General features: G+C 44.2%; 1 protein-coding gene across 2 annotated transcripts in view; it reads left to right on the forward strand.

Moving 5' to 3' along the window:
- Positions 1 to 7,708: 7,708 nt before the first annotated feature.
- Positions 7,709 to 17,677, forward strand: part of LOC119652618 (G-protein coupled receptor Mth2) — a 75,825-nt gene continuing 65,856 nt past the window's right edge. The window contains exon 1 of one of the 2 annotated variants that reach the window (XM_038056861.1): positions 7,709 to 8,813. In XM_038056861.1, the coding sequence (XP_037912789.1) occupies positions 7,865 to 8,813 (949 nt within the window). In that variant the 5' untranslated portion in view covers positions 7,709 to 7,864. The remainder of the gene's footprint in view (positions 8,814 to 17,677) is intronic. The other variant, XM_038056862.1, reaches the window with a different exon arrangement.

The following is a 17,677-nucleotide window of genomic DNA, read 5'->3' on the forward strand; positions in this document are numbered from 1 at the left end:
CTAGTAGATGCGATGCTATCGTTTAAATTAAGCGTATCAAGCCATCGTTGTTTTGACCTGCCTTTTGATCGACTTCGATGTTCAAACCAATCTTGGCAAGTCAATTCTCGTTAGTACGAATTGCGTGACCATACCATCGAAAACGCCTCTCTTGCAGTTTTTCCACAATCGGTGCAACCCCATAACGATGGCGGATGTATTCAGTTCGGATGTGATCAAAACGTGTCATGCCACTAGTCCAATGCAACATCTTTCTCTCCATTACCGCAAGACGCCGTTGGCCAACAGTCAGAACTATAGAGGGCGACAGGACGGACGACATTGCGGTAAATTTTAGATTTGAGAGGTTTGTTGATATGTCGATCACAAAGAACACCAGTTGGGGAGTGCCACTTCATCCAGGTTGTGTTAATGCGTGAAGCAATTTCATAACGCAGTTCTCCGTTCACCCGAGGTATTTAAATAGCTCAGTTCTGGGCAGATCACTGTCGCTGACAGTGATTGTGCCTGTTCCAAGGGGAGCGGTCGTCTAAAATTCAGTTTTGTTTAGATTCAATTTGAGACCGTGTTGCATGAGGTGGTCATTCCATTTTTGGACAAGTTGTTTGAGATTATTTTTGGTATTAGGTGCTAGGAAAACATCATCTGCATAAAGCAGTGTGTTGGGCGCTGGACGTTGAATGTCCGATGTGACGATGTCCATAACAAGAATAAAGAGGAGTGATGAGAGGGCGCTTCCTTGATGAACACCAACAGAAACATGAAGTGGTTTTGATACGCCCGCCACAATTCCAGCTTTACTTTTCGGATCGTGGTAGAGCAATTGAACCCAGCACACGAGTTCTTCTGGCACTAACTTTTGCCGTAACGCATACCAGATGAACAGATGAATGCGTGTGGCACACGGTCAAACGTTTTCTCTAGATCTAGAAATACAATGTAAAGAGGGCGATACTTCTCACGGTGTTTTTTCATGAGTACCCGCACAGCGTATATTGCGTCAGTAGTTCCGCAGTTTTTGGCAAATCCGGCTTGATGCAAGGTTATTTCATCGATTTCGCGAATACGGTTGTCAAGAATGCGTTCAAAAATCTTCACGGTATTGGAAAGTAACCAGATTGGACGGTAATTTGAACATCTTGCTGGACTATTTTTCTTTTTCCATATTGGAACAGTGGTACTTTTTTGCAAGTCAGATGGTGTTCTTCCTTCCTAAATAACCCGATTAGAGCATTGACTGAGTCACAGTGTTGGGTCCCAGCTCTTCGCTTTCCAGAGCTCAGATGCGATGTCGTCAGGTTCTTGAATTTCCCCGATTTCATTCGTTTTATTGCCTCCTCGACTTCAGTTGCGCTTACAGGCTTTTGGTAATTCGATACAGATGTCTCTCTTATCGTAAAGATTTTTGTCATGGTCCGCTCGGGTGACAGCGACTGCTTTCTTTGCTTTCCGGTTGGCATTCTTATAAATTTGCCAATTGGCCATCGTTTTATCGTCGAGAAATTTGTGATAGAGGCGTTTCTTTTCAAGGACCTTCATTTTGACATCGTCATTCCAAAGCCAAGTATCTCGGTTAATGTACCGCTTACTCGGCTTGGTGACCCCGTGGGTTGCAGAGATGTGTCTTTAATTTGGTTCCACGATTCTTCCACGATTCTTCCACATTCGTAATTGTTGGTAATCATATGAGTGAGATCATTTCTTCTTTCTTCTCACGAAATCGCCACCATTTAATGCGCGGCGGGCCAGTGCGTTCCTCACGCTGCTTTATCGGTGGCTTAATTCGCAGGACGGCAATCAACGGCCGACGTTGACGTGCGATGGTCTCAGAGGGAACGGCTTTGCAATCACTGACGGTGGTAAAATGTCGGCGTTTGCGTTCCATCCATCCGTCAACAACACTGGTCCATTTCTCGATAGGATCGTGGCCGATTCGATTATTTTGTTTCTAACGACATTTTCTTGGTCGGCCTGTCACGGGACCTGTCACCAAGAGAGATCAGATAGGATTTAGCATAGTGGAATAACTCCAACCATACTTTATTTATCAATCAAAATACTTTCCCACGAACCCTCCTCCTTTACCTGGGCTTCAGACCAGCATACTATGTTCATAGTATGGTGGAGTTTAAATGCTTCACGGAGATGACGATTCCAAATTGGGCTTTCTGAGTGAGGTGACAGGGCTTAAAATGCTGATCCACCTTTCATGGGCCCAATGGCAAAAATATTTCAACCATCTTCATTAGGTTAGCGACCAATTTAAACTTGAACTGGTCTTCTTGGTCGATTGAGGTTGGGTATGGAATATAGAGAGATCTTCTAGCTAGTGGGTAAATTGGTTGAGCATTGTAATGCAGAATCGTTTCTCTTTCGATACTAGTAACGATTCTGTTATATACAGGATAGTGGTTCGAACTTCCCTATAGATTGAAACATTATCAATTATGTGATAGTGTGTCTGTAGATCTTCCATTCCCACCAGTCTCGCAAGCTCTTGAGGGATTATCTAAGGAACCACTCCCGCTCTATGAGACGGTCAGAGGGGGATGTTGATCACGTCGGGGGTAGCGCAGGGATCCATCCTAGGGCCGGACCCTTGGATCGTAATAGGATTACTTAGTGGTCATTGCAGGCTGAATTATGGATCTGGAAAAGTTATGGGTGTCTGTAAACTCTGTCTGCAGATTCTGTGAGGAGAGTAAGAAAACCTCTATACATGCTATTGGGCAGTGCCCAGGACTTCCGCAAAATAGGGTAAGACTCGTGGGAGAATACCAGATGCCAGGGTGAAATACCTGGAACTAGGAAACATGTTAGATTCCTGTCTGTTATAGGCATGATAGACATGCTGTAGTTAATAGATATACTGTAACTATTGAAGTGGCAAAATGGTCCTTCTAGGACTCAGAGCAACTTCTCTAGTTATATTTATTATTATGGTATTTGTAAACCCCAAACATACCTACGCGTCATCTTTGTAAATTCTTGGTAATTGGCAAAGAAGTTTCTAATTTTCCTCAACTATATGCCATTACGTAATTCTAAGATAAGGCCTTTGTTCTTACTGGCGAAAACGGAGAGTTCACATCTTTGAATGCTCAGCAATAGGATTCATGCGGTCTGTAAATCTTTGATGTCCATTGCCACTTCCGCTTTCTAATTCGTTCAAAAATATTTGACCCATACTCCGAAGTAGTTCTCCATTCAAGATTGCATCAGCTAGTACTAGTGGATGATACGTCAATCGCTAGCTTTGACAAAAGCTTGAAGCTTTTCAATGACAGCTCTTTTCTAGAATTGCTCTCATTTAAAACTAGAGAGAGAATAATGTGGAAAAACCTCAACTTGACTATTAACCAAACCGAAGGTTAGAGCGGTTTAGTAAACCGTTTCCTCCTTCACTAAATATTTTATTGTCTTGCTAGTATGTATATTTCGGCGACTACTCCCCCATGAAAAGCAACTTGTTATGAAGTCACAAAAGAAGCGTCGGACTAAATTGACAACACAACGACGAACCCTGCAACGAAAACGGATTAATGATTTGTGCATTTTCTCCCTGTACAGAGAAGGAGCTGCTAAGAGGCTAGCTGATAACCTGTCCCAATACAGGGTTGATGTAATAGCGTTGCAGAAGATGCGTAGGACAGGGACCAATTTCCTAGAAAAGAGCCGCTACACCAGATATTATAGTGGCCATCCAGTAAACCATGTGCTCGGAATAGGTGCTGTTATCGGCTTTGAAAACATAAGCGAACGCCTGTGCATTTTGCGCTTGCGAGGCAAATTTAGAAATACAAGCCTCATTAACGTTCGCGCCCCTACAGAGTAGACCGCAAAATCGTAGAAGGAGAGCTTCTGCGTAGCAGTTCAGTGGTCCCTCGAAGACTGCCCCAAGGAATAATCTTCATAATCACCTGAAGAACGTTATCATTGATGCGGCCACAAACATACTTAGCCCCAGTCCCAAAAAAGTTGAAATGGCTGGTTTGACGATGAATATAAGCCAGCAAAGGAACGGAAGAATTCTACATACCGGGCAATGCTGCACTCTCAAAGAACGCGAGGACGCGCAAAGATCTATCATGCACTCTATCGAGTGGAGAAGCGACGTCACAGACAGAAAGGAAGCCTGGGAGATCCAACAAGTCTGTAAACTCGAGAAGTACAGAGACCAACCGCACCAGGCGAGGAAGTTTTACCAATAAGTCAGAATGGTGAAGCCTTATACACTTCGATGCTCATTCTGCCGAGACAAAGAGGAAAATCTGATTTTCGACCATATGGGCGTATTGGTTAGATGGGTTGAATACTTTGAAGAACTGTTCAACAACAAAAATATCGGCGAGTTGGAGGTCGCGCCAACAAAAGACGATAGACAAATTCATCGGCTTAAAAATCATAAGTCCCTGGGAGCCGAAGGAATCACAGCCCAATTGGCTAAATACGGAGCCGACCAATTACATCAAGTGGTTCATCAATTAATGCTTAAGGTGTGAGACAGCGAATCAATGCCCAGAGGAGGTTGGCCTTGAGCGTGCCGTCCAGACGGTTCAGCGCGTCTGTGCACCGCCCCACCAGCCTGGAAGATGTCGTCGTTGGGTACAGGCCTTGATGGCCGCCTGGCTAGCGGTCAGAAAGGCTATATTACGCTTGGGGCTCGAATCTGGCTCCAGCCATCGAAAGACTTCCAATATCGCCAGTACTTCCGCCTGGAATACACTGGCGAAATCTGGGAGACCATACGACTTGAATACACTGTGTGTATTCGAGGAAACCCCCGCGCCACACAGGACATCTTTGATCCGTCGGTAAAGAATTCTGAGTCATAACTTTGCAACACGCCGCCGGTCTTCCACTTTGCCCTGGTTGGAAAGTCCACAGCAAAGTTTTTCGTAAATTTCAGCTTGCGTGTGGCATAGTCCGTGGGGAATGCCCAGATTTCCCGAGGTACTTGGTCTAGGATGTTACTGTGTTCGAAGGACTTAATGCCCAGCATCCAGACTCACGTAGTCTGACGGCACTGCAAGCTGCAACGTATTTAATGTGGAGGTCTAGTGGGAGGAGATGCAGGAGTACATTGAGAGCCTCTGCCGGGCAGGACTGTAGAGCCCCACTAGCACCTGCACACGCGGTTCTTTAAATCCTATTAAGCTTCATCCTATTGTATTTTTTGCTCAAAGCCTGCCACCATACAATAGAGCCGTACGTTAGGATCGGACGCAATACAGCGGTATACATCCAGAGAACCATCCTCGGGCGGAGACCCCATTTCTTTGCAAAGGTTTCCTTGCAGGCATAGAAGGCTATATAGGCTTTTTTAACCCTCAGTTGTATGTTCAATCTCCAATTTAGCTTTAGATCCAGGATTACACCCCGATACTTTACATTAGAGGAAAGAACCAATCTTTGTTCATTCAGCTGTGGTAGGTGGAATTCAGAGAAGAATTTCTGGCTCTCTATAATAGGATGGACGATTTCGTAATCTATATGACGACGAAATTTCTGAGCGATGCCACGGCCGCTTGGTTGTGAATAAAATCCGGCTGAAAAGATTCCGGTGGGTGGGTTACTTAATCCGTATGGGTCAAGACGATCTAGCCCGGAAAGTCTATAAGGGCAATATTTATGGTAGAAAAAGAAGACGATGCAGACAGAACTGGTGGACCTCGGCACGAAAGCGGATGTCTGGAGTTCCTTACTAAGTCGGGCCTAGTTTCTTACTATATAAGTCGGACCTAGTTTTCGGCCACATCTAACTTCACTGTATCTCTCACGTGCTTCACCAATTTTAAGCCCTCTCTGGAAATCGCGTTGTTATTTCGGCCGATATGTTCTGTTATCTTCGATTTAAAGGCCACAGGCCCTTTTCTCCTGCCAAATATGCTTCAAGATGTGATTCCACCTTCCTTTTGTCTGATTTAAAATTTTTTTGTAAACTGCACAGGAAATTTCGTGTATTCCGGTCTTGGCCATTTGATCGATTGGATCCTTGGCCAATCCCGGAATAGTTTCAAGTCGGCTGTTCTTGTTGTTAAAAAAGACGTCCAAACCATGTTTCCCCAGTGTTCGCTTCAACGAAAGGGAAATTTCGTTGAATTTCGAAGCTATTCTCCGTCTGGGCTGTTGACTCGGAGTCAGGTGTATCCAATCAGTCCAGCGACCCTAAAAATGTGCTTTGCCTTTTTCATTACGCCCTCCGAGGAAATGGAAGGGTCAGAATTCGGTGGATCATGTGGTTGAAAGAGGTGGCTTTGTGCTGCTGAGCGCGGTTGGAAATGCAGGTAGAAACTAGTCTGGTGTCTGTCGGTTTCCTTAAGATCTCCAAGTCTAATTTCTTTTGCTTCTTTCTCATCTGCAGATCCAGGAAAGGTAGTTGAAGATCCCTTTTCATCTTCATGGTGAACTCGATATTGGGAGGCAGTCTATTGAGGAGGTCGCTCTTTTCTTCGAGATCGTTTTTCTTAATGATATGGTCTACATATTTCTTCCCAAACGCTGGAATCAGATCGGTTAAAGGTAATTTCGTTCCGAGATTCGCCATGAAGAGAAGAGGGTTTCCTTATTGGGGCCCCTTTTAACTGTTTATAATACTCACCCCTAAAAGTAAAGCAGTTTTCCTCCATACAGATTTTGACTAGTTTCATATCTGGTTTCACCATTGTAGGCCTTTTTGGGTGAGTTAATTGAGCCCGTAGGTAAAGGCTCACTGCAAGTCCTTTCCATTTTACCTTCCATATCCTGGAGAGGATGCAGAATGAGTTTTTTGCAACTCATAAAAAGCAATAGTAGTAGTGTTGGGATATGTCCTTAGATTCATTTTTTGAAGGGAGTTTCGAATAGTCAATAAGGGAGCGCCAAATCAGAAGGACTTATTTGATGTCCTCACATTGTTAACTATTGTCCTCTAGTTCAATTTAGTTTTTGGGTGAGAAATGAATCTAAACTGAATCTAGTTTTCTCCTGGATAAAAACTAGGAAAGTGTTTGGTTCAACATAACCGACCACAAGAAAGGTAGTTTTTTAAGGTGTTCTGAACCACTACCTCTGGTTTTTCAATTGAGGCCAATGAAATCATCGCATACTCATATTACATAAAAATCAAAAATCTTTTATCTCGAACCAAGAATGCGTCAAGCACTGAAAAAATCGGCGTTCGTTCTTATAAACAATCTAACAATCAAAAAGCCCCAAAAAAAAACTTACAGATACTTTCCTGGTTCCTAGCGCCAAAACAACAGCACCGAATGCAATGTATCTCTCATCATTGAATGCCTGAGTACAAACATACGCATTGCTTCTAATACTATCAATTATTACTTTGAGTTTTCGCACCATCTTTCCGCCCACTCAGCAAGTTCGCATCTATCTTAAGATCTAAGATTTTGTTGTTGCCTTATTGTTTTTGCGCCTATACGTACTCGAAAATCTGCGAATGGTCCCCGATTGGTCCCCTTCCCTTAAATCCATCCATGAAGCTTTCTATCGCGTAAAGGATACACAGAAGTTTCCGTACTATTGCAACTAGCGTGCTAGAGTTCCAAAAAAGCTTGCAACTATCAGATATGCGACGAGTTTCACCGAAGATAAGTTCAAGCTTTAGATACTCGCACAATATTGGATGCCTATTTCTTGCAATAAATTTTTTGGGTGACTTGCGATATCTAAGATAGTAGTATTTCTTTCATTGGTGTTTTGGATGTTTCTGCTGGAATTTCTGGTTTAGTTAATTGAGAGCTTCCGTGACGGTCGGATGTTATCGGTACCACGGGCTAGATGTTGCGTTGAATCAGTTCGGGAGTGATTCCAAGTTACTTGGATTTTGATAGCCAAGTAGACGCGTTCTTAGCATTTTGGAGAAATGATGGTTGCTGTTCCTGGTGTTAGATTGGTATCTGTTGTATTTGAGTTGCTTTTTGTTTTGGAATTTGTGACTTCCTTGAATATTCCAACTTGTTGTCCTAAGGGTCATGTTCTAGTCGATAGTACAGGTGTGAATGCGAGACTTTATCGTTGGCGCCTGTTCAAATGTGTACCTCGGCCAGGTGATCCTATTGAACTGTATGGGTTCCACATCCGAAATGACAACACAAATAACATCCCCAAGTGCGAGGACGTGGTAGCGGTGAAGATCCATGGTCCCATACCCTTAGGTCGAAATAGTTGTCTGGGTCTTCTTGATGGTGAATACTACGCCCTAACGTGCCCAGTTCATCCTACAGAATTGATATCGGAAGTGAATTCAGTGAGGAAGTGTTGTCCGGTAGGGTCAGCATACAGTTTCAAGGAGATGAAATGCAGCAAACTTCCTTCAAAGTCCAGGGGGTTGACCAATTTCGCGCAACTATTCGACGAACCTACCATAGTGCATAGTGGAAGTCTGGAATGTCTCAGTACCAGTGTTGTGGTCGACTATCGGTCCAGTGATTTCAATGTGAGTTTTCAGAATGGTGATCTCATTGTCGGACAAAGTGCTTTTGATACGAATTCATTTTGTTTGGAATCAATATTGAATGATAAAAAAAGTGACGCAGGTGATCCCATGATTGCTGGTTCGACAGGGTTTAGTCCGCTTGGAACAGGTGCTTCAGATTTGCTGAGTGAGGGGTACTTGATAAGAACCTGCCACACGGCTGCTGTTTGTGATCGGATTGCCTGTGTGAGACGATGTTGCAGATTTGACGAGAGGCTGGTCCGACGTAATGGAACAACTATGTGTATCGCGGATCCAAAAGATTTACATATCGACTTCTATGATATCGAGCATGTGCAAGATGGAGATGGGAACTTTACAACTGTTGTACCGAAAGGTAGGAACTTTTATGGTATTAGGCTAGAAAAACGTATAGAAGTTTTGGAAGATTCTTTTGGTATGACCATTGGGTCCCTAAAAATTGGTCCCATTTATTTCGGTCCCCAAAAATCTACGCCACACATACGAAACCAAACCATCTCATAATCTGTTATTTGCTTGCGAAGTGGCTTACCCACTGAACATCTTATCACGACCATTCTAATCAATTAGGTTACCTAAACTGTATCTATTATTCTTTTTCTACTGAATATCGGGACGAAATTTGACTAATCTTAGTTCAAACATTTCCACTTTTATGTAGTCAACATCTATAATTTGGGTCTTGAATTAGGGGCGGGAAATATCTGACGCAATGCGTTTATACTTCCAATCTATCTATATTCTCAAACAGGGAAAATTTCATTGTCAATTATCGAAATTCATTTTTAATCCACGTTAATTAGTTACTGTTGTGCACACCTTCCAATTTATCATTATTATTGCCGGAAACTCAATAAAATATCGCTCTAAGCTATTTATCGAACTTTTTTTTTCTAAGTTTTTACTGCAATATGTGAATAGAGATCTTTGTCTTATTCCAGGTAAATATTTATCTATCTTAATCCTTCGACACACATTGCAGCATTGAATTAAAGGCTGAAACTGGTTTCCCGGGAATCACATAATTATTGGCAATTCTAATGAAGTCATCATAAAATTTTGCATCGATTATTTTATGGCGATAGATACAATCAGGTGCAAAATAGGGAGTGCACCTGGTGAGGTTAACAGAAAATCTAAAGCCACAGATTATCGCACATTTCGGTTTATATACCGAAGGAGGAATTGCTCGGTAGATAGCCCGATTAGCACTGTGGTGCACTGCATTGATGCCATACACTCTTAAGACCGTGATTGCTGGTTTAGTTTTTCAGAACCAGTTTGCAATCTTTACAAAGCATTGTCGGTCCCCCATCCTACAATCAAAAATCTTTTTGAGGTCGCCGAAGAATTGCTGACCTAGTCTCCACAGTCTGGATGTAGTTAAAGTTGGGTAATCATGAAGAAAGCGTTGAATGGCCCCTCCCTCCTCTTTGCAAGTTGGAGAATGTAGGGTATGCCTAGTCCAGCGGCGTGACTAGTGCCACGTACAAGCCATCGTAACTCTGCATGCGTTTGAGCATTTTTGGCCCAAAAGCTCTTATGATCGGGTTTTGTTGCAAGAGGGCCAGATATTCCTTGATGTAGCGGTCTCGCCACTTGAATTCAGCGGCTTTTAAGTAGACCCAATAGATTCTACCCTTCCTAGACTGCGCCCACCAAGCGACTGCCAAGTGCGCAGCTCCGTCTGACCAGCTTGTCGACCCACTCATTACATTCTATGTTCCTATGATCGGGATCCTAGTGGAGAACGACTTTGGTGGGTCGGCCAGACTATCCAGTATCTCTACTTGGAATCATCATCATCATCAACGGCGCAACAACCGGTATCCGGTCTAGGCCTGCCTTAATAAGGAACTCCAGACATCCCGGTTTTGCGCCGAGGTCCACCAATTCGATATCCCTAAAAGCTGTCTGGCGTCCTGGCCCACGCCATCGCTCCATCTTAGGCAGGGTCTGCCTCGTCTTCTTTTCCTACCATAGATATTGCCCTTATAGACTTTCCGGGTGGGATCATCTTCATCCATACGGATTAAGTGACCCGCCCACCGTAACCTATTGAGCCGGATTTTATCCACAACCGGACGGTCATGGTATCGTTCATAGATTTCGTCATTGTGTAGGCTACGGAATCGTCCATCCTCATGTAGGGGGCCAAAAATTCTTCGGAGGATTCTTCTCTCGAACACGGCCAAGAGTTCGCAATTTTTCTTGCTAAGAACCCAAGTTTCCGAGGAATACATGAGGACTGGCAAGATCATAGTCTTGTACAGTAAGAGCTTTGACCCTATGGTGAGACGTTTCGAGCGGAACAGTCTTTGTAAGCTGAAATAGGCTCTGTTGGCTGACAACAACCGTGCGCGGATTTCATCATCGTAGTTGTTATCGGTTGTGATTTTCGACCCTAGGTAGGAGAAATTGTCAACGGTCTCAAAGTTGTATTCTCCTATCCTTATTCTTGTTCGTGTTTGTGTTTGACCAGTGCGGTTTGATGTTGCTGGTTGATTCGTCTTCGGTGCTGACGTTGCCACCATATATTTTGTCTTGCCTTCATTGATGTGCAGCCCAAGATCTCGCGCCGCCTGCTCGATCTGGATGAAGGCAGTTTGTACGTCTCGGGTGGTTCTTCCCATGATGTCGATATCGTCAGCATAGGCCAGTAGTTGGGTGGACTTGAAGAGGATCGTACCTCTTGCATTCACCTCAGCATCACGGATCATTTTCTCGAGGGCCAGGTTAAAGAGGACGCATGATAGCGCATCCCCTTGTCGTAGACCGTTGTTGATGTCGAATGGTCTTGATAGTGATCCTGCTGCTTTTATCTGGCCTCGCACATTGGTCAGGGTCAGCCTAGTCAGTCTTATTAATTTCGTCGGGATACCGAATTCTCTCATGGCCGTGTATAGTTTTACCCTGGCTATGCTTTCATAGGCGGCTTTAAAGTCGATGAACAGATGGTGCAACTGTTGTCCATATTCCAAAAGTTTTTCCATCGCCTGCCGCAGAGAGAAAATCTGATCTGTTGCTGATTTGCCTGGAGTGAAGCCTCTTTGGTATGGGCCAATGATGTTCTGGGCGTATGGGGCTATCCGGCCTAGCAAGATAGTGGAGAATATCTTATAGATGGTACTCAGCAACGTGATACCTCTATAATTGCTGCACTGTGTGATATCTTCCTTTTTATGGATGAGGCAGATTATGCCTCGTTGCCAATCGTCAGGCATTGATTCGCTGTCCCATACCTTGAGCACAAGTTGATGAACCACTTGGTGTAACTGGTCGCCTCCATATTTAACCAATTCGGCTGTAATTCCATCGGCTCCTGGCGACTTATGATTTTTTAGCCGATGAATTGTACGGACTGTTTCTCCTAAACTTGGTGGTGGCAGTATTTGTCCGTCGTCTTCAGTTGGCGGGACCTTCAACTCGCCGATGTTCTGGTTGTTCAGTAGCTCATCAAAGTACTCAACCCATCGCTCTAATATGCCCATTCTATCGGAAATCAGATTTCCCTCTTTGTCTCGGCAGGATGAGCATCGAGGTGTATGAGGCTTCATCCTGCTGACTTGTTGGTAAAACTTCCGCGCCTGGTGCGGTTGCTCACTGTACTTTTCTAGTTCACAGGCTTGTTGGTTCTCCCAGGCTTCCTTTTTCCGTCTGTGAAGTCGCTTCTCCGCTCGACGGAGTTCGTGATAAGTCTCTGCACGTGCCCGCGTTCTTTGAGAATGCAACATTACTCGGTATGCGGCATTCTTTCGTTCCGTTGCTAGCTTACATTCATCGTCAAACCAGCCGTTCCGACTCCTTTTGCGGCTGGGGCCAAGTATATTTGTGGCCGTATCCATGATAACGTTCTTCAGGTGGTTGTGAAGATCATTAGTTGATGCTTCATCTCCAGGTCCTCTGTTGACTGCGGTTATTGCGGCATCCATTTCCCTCTTATAGGTGTCGCGGAGGGTTGTGTTGTGGATGGCTTCAGTGTTCACTCTCACCTGATTGTCAGAGGGGATTCGAGGTGGTATTGTTATTCGAGCTCAGAGCACCATACTTGGAATGCATTGGCATATTCTAGAAGACTGGGTGAGTCAGCCTCAACGTGCGTATCCGTGAACACCCGCGTTTCGACACCATACAATATCCTTTACCCACCGGTAAAAAATAGTGTGTGAAAACACATTCCTTACAATTCCTCTTGAAGCTGGGCTTGCATGCGTATAGTCTGTTGGATCAGCTCAGAGTTCCCAAAGTACTTCGCCGACCGCATTGCCTCGGTGGTGAACAACTTAGCCAACATTTGGAGAAGAAGGTGTTCAAACGAAGCACAACTCTGCCAAGAACACCAATTGCAAAGGCAAAGAATGATGGGCTGAAAGGGGATACCCGAAAAAAGGCGATTTCGACACCCATCGGATCTGGTCAAAAAGTAGTCCAGGAGTAGGAAGTAGATATATTCAGGAGAAGCTCATCAATTTTATGATCTCCTCCAATGTCAAAGACGGCAAAAGAGAAAACTCATGGGACCGTTGCAATTGAAAGGAAGGAATCAGTGAAAGGAGTAATCTGGCCAAAGGCTCACCGAGAACAGAGCTTTCTTTTTCGGCAGCTTGAGGCTAAAATAATTGAGCTGTCCGAATTCATCAAAAACAAGCACAGCGTGCGCCAAGCCATTAAGAACATAGTGAGAGCTATCAGGTTGCTTTACAATAGGTCGCAGGAAGAAGAAAGAAAACCTAAGGAAAAGCCAAAGATCCCCGTCCCAACAGTATCACAGGCGACCCAAGTGACACCAAAGCACAAGGTCATCGACTTTCGATCAAGTAGGAGAGTGCGATACAAAGAGGGGCAGCTTTAGAGAATCAACAGGCGCCAAAGAGGAAAAAAGGCGTCTTGGTCAGTCCAACAAACGGAAATAAAACTTCAGAAGGGGGAAAACATGTGCCCAAAGTGAGAGTGTCGTTTAACGAAGCGAAATCGAAGCAAAATAAAAACGGTGGTTGGACTAAGGTCGTAAACAAAGAATGGAACAAGAAACCGAAGGTGCAAATTCGGTTAGAGGCAATTATAATCTTCAGCAAAAGAAAATCTATCGTATGCGGCGGTACTGAAAAAGGTGAAACCTGACCCCGATCTAAAAGACCTAAGGGAACAGATCTCTCTAAAGAGGTGTTTCAAATGCCTAATGTTTGGACACTTCGCGAGCGTGTCCCCTGCGTTTGAAGGAGGAGAAATTCTATAGCAGGTTGGCTTGGTTTGAAAGAAAGTTCATATGTTCTTGTCATAATCCGTCTAACTCCAAATGCTATAGACCCAATGTTTCTTCAAGCCCGCGATCCCTGATCTTTTCTTAGGAGGTGTACAAGGCATTTGTTGAGCTCATTAAGAAAGATTCCAATTTTGAAGGTGAGAATCAGCCTATATATTACTACCATATGAGATTTTAATCCACCAAAACCTCCCCCCCACTTCAGTCAATCTGCTCTGTTCTACGGGAAACTACCAAGAAGTACTATATTTCTGGGTGAAATTAATTCTAGCGGCATCTTATCTTGTCGCTGGGGGCTGACTTTTCTCGCCTCTGACATCGGACGATGTCCTTGATTCCATTTCATAGTGGAATGCAAGCTTTATTTTAACTGCACTTTTCGGAGGTATCATCAAGGATATCAAACTAACTCGATCAAAGGGCCATGACTGCCTAGGTCTCCCTGTGAAATTTGTACTCCTCCTCTGAATCAACAACTCCGCACGCCGATGTAGCGCTTCGTTCGAGATTGTGTCCGACAAAAGTATACCGGCGAAACGTGGCAGGAGCTTTTGTGTAAAAATGGGGTTCACTTTCCATGTGCTGCCATATAGCAGTACAGACAGAAATTTGGCACCGAACAATCTCAAGTTGATATTGGCGCTTGGATATCTGGACTATTAATGCGGTGGCTAACATCGGGTTCGGTCCCATCGGTAACAGAAGAAATGCTACCAAGATAGGCAAATCGACCGAAGTTTTCAATAATAATCGATGGCGCAACAATTTATTTTGGATCTAGTCCTTGAAGCATATTAGAGAACTTCATTTTAAGATCGGAACGATGCACTAGGGGTCAATGTGGTCAGACTTTTGCTCTAGTTTTACTCAAACACTCATTCACAGCTGAGTGGACTGGCATATGACCTTCAGTCGTAATAAAAATTCCTTTGTAAGATTTGAGCCGAGACCTTCCGTTGCGATAGCTTATTACTCGTTAAAGAGGCAAAAATGATTTAATGATTCGTAGGAACAAAACCCATGGTTTTGCTGGTAGCAATCTTCAGAGCGTTTCTGATTCCCTCTTTCCTGGTCTATGACTCCGTGAGAAGAAGCAGCTGTCATCTAGTCTAATTGCGTCATGTAGTGAAGGTGTTTGAACAAAAATGGCATAGTCCATAGGACCCCTTTAAGTTCTCTGCATAGGGCATCATGATGAAAGTCACCAATGACAAGAAGTATTGGCGACAGAAGGTGACACAGAGCAATTCCAGATTCAGATTCTTCGCAATCGATGAAGAGCATGTGAACCGGAGGTCTGAACTTGGGATACTACCTCAAAATAATCCGAAGAGTGTTGATGTGCTCACTATAAGAAGATCCAGAGCGGTATTTATTGATGCATTCCAGGAAAATATTTGTTATTATCTTTGCGCCAGGGAAGCATGCAAATACCCTTATAATTGCCCCATCCAAGATGTCAAGTTCTTTTGTGATGCGGTATACACTTTTGAAATCATTGCATCTTCTGCTTCCCTGACCAGTGCAACAACAAAATCTCTTTTGTCGCGGCACGCACTACGTTGAACTTCCCAGGATTTTGCAAGGTATCAGAATTTGAGTGCGCCACGCCCACCACCGCCAGCCATCAATAGAGCCTTCAATCCCTTCTGTTCCTCGCTCTGCTTCCACGATTCTGCAGTTAACCAGATTTTATACCGGCGCTTCGGGGACGTGGTCGCCCACCTGCTTGGCACCCGAGAAAGGAGCATTTTTGATGGCGGCCTAATGCTCGTTGATATTTTAGGTCAGGTTGCTCAGTTTTTTCATGCTAACGAAATTATTATTATTTGCGGCATCTTCTGTCTCCCCCGACCAAATACAAACTACTCTTATCGTGGCACACGCTACGTTGCGTTTCCCGAGATTTTCCGTGGTGCCAGTGCTCAAGGGCATTACGTCTGACCTCATCGGCAGTGGCAATAAGTGCCTTTGGTTACCTCCGTTTGTTGGTCAGCTTCAAAGACCCGGGAGTCGGCTAGATTTCATGGCAGCCCTAAATGCTCCTCACCTTTGTCAATGTAGTCCTTAGGGTATCATCAGGAAACCCTTGGAGTTCATCGCAATGTTACCTTTAGGAGGTCTCCTTTCGACTTCATTGAATTGCTCATCCATCCATCCCTCTGCATCGGAAGTCTCTGCTGGTGTGTTCCTGTATCAGAGTGTTATGCATGATAATTGTTCCCAGGGAATAAGAGCGCGTTTAACTGGTGCGGTAAGCATTAATTTGACACCGGATTTTTGTTTATTTTTGGCAGGCTTACCAGAGTATAATAGCACAGTGCTACAAAAGGGAGAGTTGTGTTTCCCAGAGTCTGGGTGTTCTTCAGAACATTCTGAGGATCCTAGATCATCGACAAGCGTTCGCTCATTCTAGAATTGAATAACGAACCGTTGGATTTTGCTTTTTACCAAAGGTATGGAAGACATTTCCGGAAAATAAGGATATTCGAGTATTAGAAGTTTTTGGCCAACAAATCTTTATCTCTTTTAGTCGTCGTTTACTGTAAACAGGGAATACTCTGAGTGAACTCTAAGCCCCTATCTAAAGGAGGAGTTATTTCCCAACAGCAAATCGGCCAGGCCAGGCTATTCTTCCGTTGATAGGATTCAGTTTCTGCCAATATTATAAAACGTAGAGGGAAACTCGATGGATATTCTTTCACAGTTGATCCCATATTAATCTTTGAATCATCTTTGAAAGTCGAGTTTTCATGAAGGTCTTAAGGATACTGAGGCGAATCGGATAGAACAGAGAGCGGTACTTCTTAATGATGAGCCAGAAGTGGCCACCCATATCAAGGATGGAATCCCTCCTCAGGTCATGTGGGGGGATAATGAAGGTTATTTGGGGACAATTCCATGACGAAACTGGAGGAGCCTTCTTCTTTCTTCGATATACCCTCTTTATTTTCTCTTTTCTGTGGCTGTTGGCCTGGCATATCATGATGATACTCTCCATTTAAAATGCCACAATTCTTTAACAGCCAACGACGGTCGCGATTTTTCAATTCTTTAGCGGACTTTCAAAGAGTGGATCTCTAGCTTCTCCCTTCATATTCATCTTTTCCTGCGACGGAGGGTGGGTTCAAAATTTATCCTTATCTTTATGACACGAAAATAGCGATACATTTTTAAGTGAGGGTGGCGGCCGCAATTCTTTAATGAGATTAGAGAGGAGGAGTTTTCTTCTTTCCTATTTACCTACATACCTTCTCTATCCCTCACGGCGGGGGGGGGGGGGCATGATTTTTTAAGGGGATGACCACCACCAGTATTCATCGGAGTTGAATAGGGGATACTTCCCCCTCTTCACCTATTAACCTCGCGCGGTGTGACTGAAATTCAACCTTTGCCCTAATTTTGGGTTCAGTAATACGAGATTATGGCAACTACGTATTGAGTGATAACCTCTTCTTCTTTTTCTTCAGCCTTTGTCCCGTTCACAAGCGGGGTCGGCTCGTCGTGATCGGCTTCGCCATTTGCTTCTATCGAATGCCTGGTATGGGTGCAATCTCGAGGTTTTCAAATCCCCATCCAGCGTATCAAGCCACCGTTGTTTAGGTCTGCCTTTTGGTCATTTACCATCGACTTCGATATTCAGACCAATCTTTGCAAGTGAATTCTCGTCTGCACGAATTGCGTGACCATACCATCGAAGACGCCTCTCTCGCAACTTTTCCACGATCGGTGCAACCCCATAACGATCGCGGATATCGTCATTTCGGATGTGATCTAAACGTGTGACGCCACTAGTCCAACGTAGCATCTTCGTCTCCATTACCGCAAGACGCCGTTCATTGTCTTTTATAGTCGGCCAACACTCAGAACCATAGAGAGCGACTGGACGGACGACATTGCGGTAAATTTTAGATTTGAGACGTTCGTTGATACGTCGATCACAAAGGACACCAGTT

This window comes from Hermetia illucens, chromosome 3, assembly GCF_905115235.1.
Source record: "Hermetia illucens chromosome 3, iHerIll2.2.curated.20191125, whole genome shotgun sequence".
NCBI classification, from domain to species: Eukaryota; Metazoa; Arthropoda; class Insecta; order Diptera; family Stratiomyidae; genus Hermetia; species Hermetia illucens.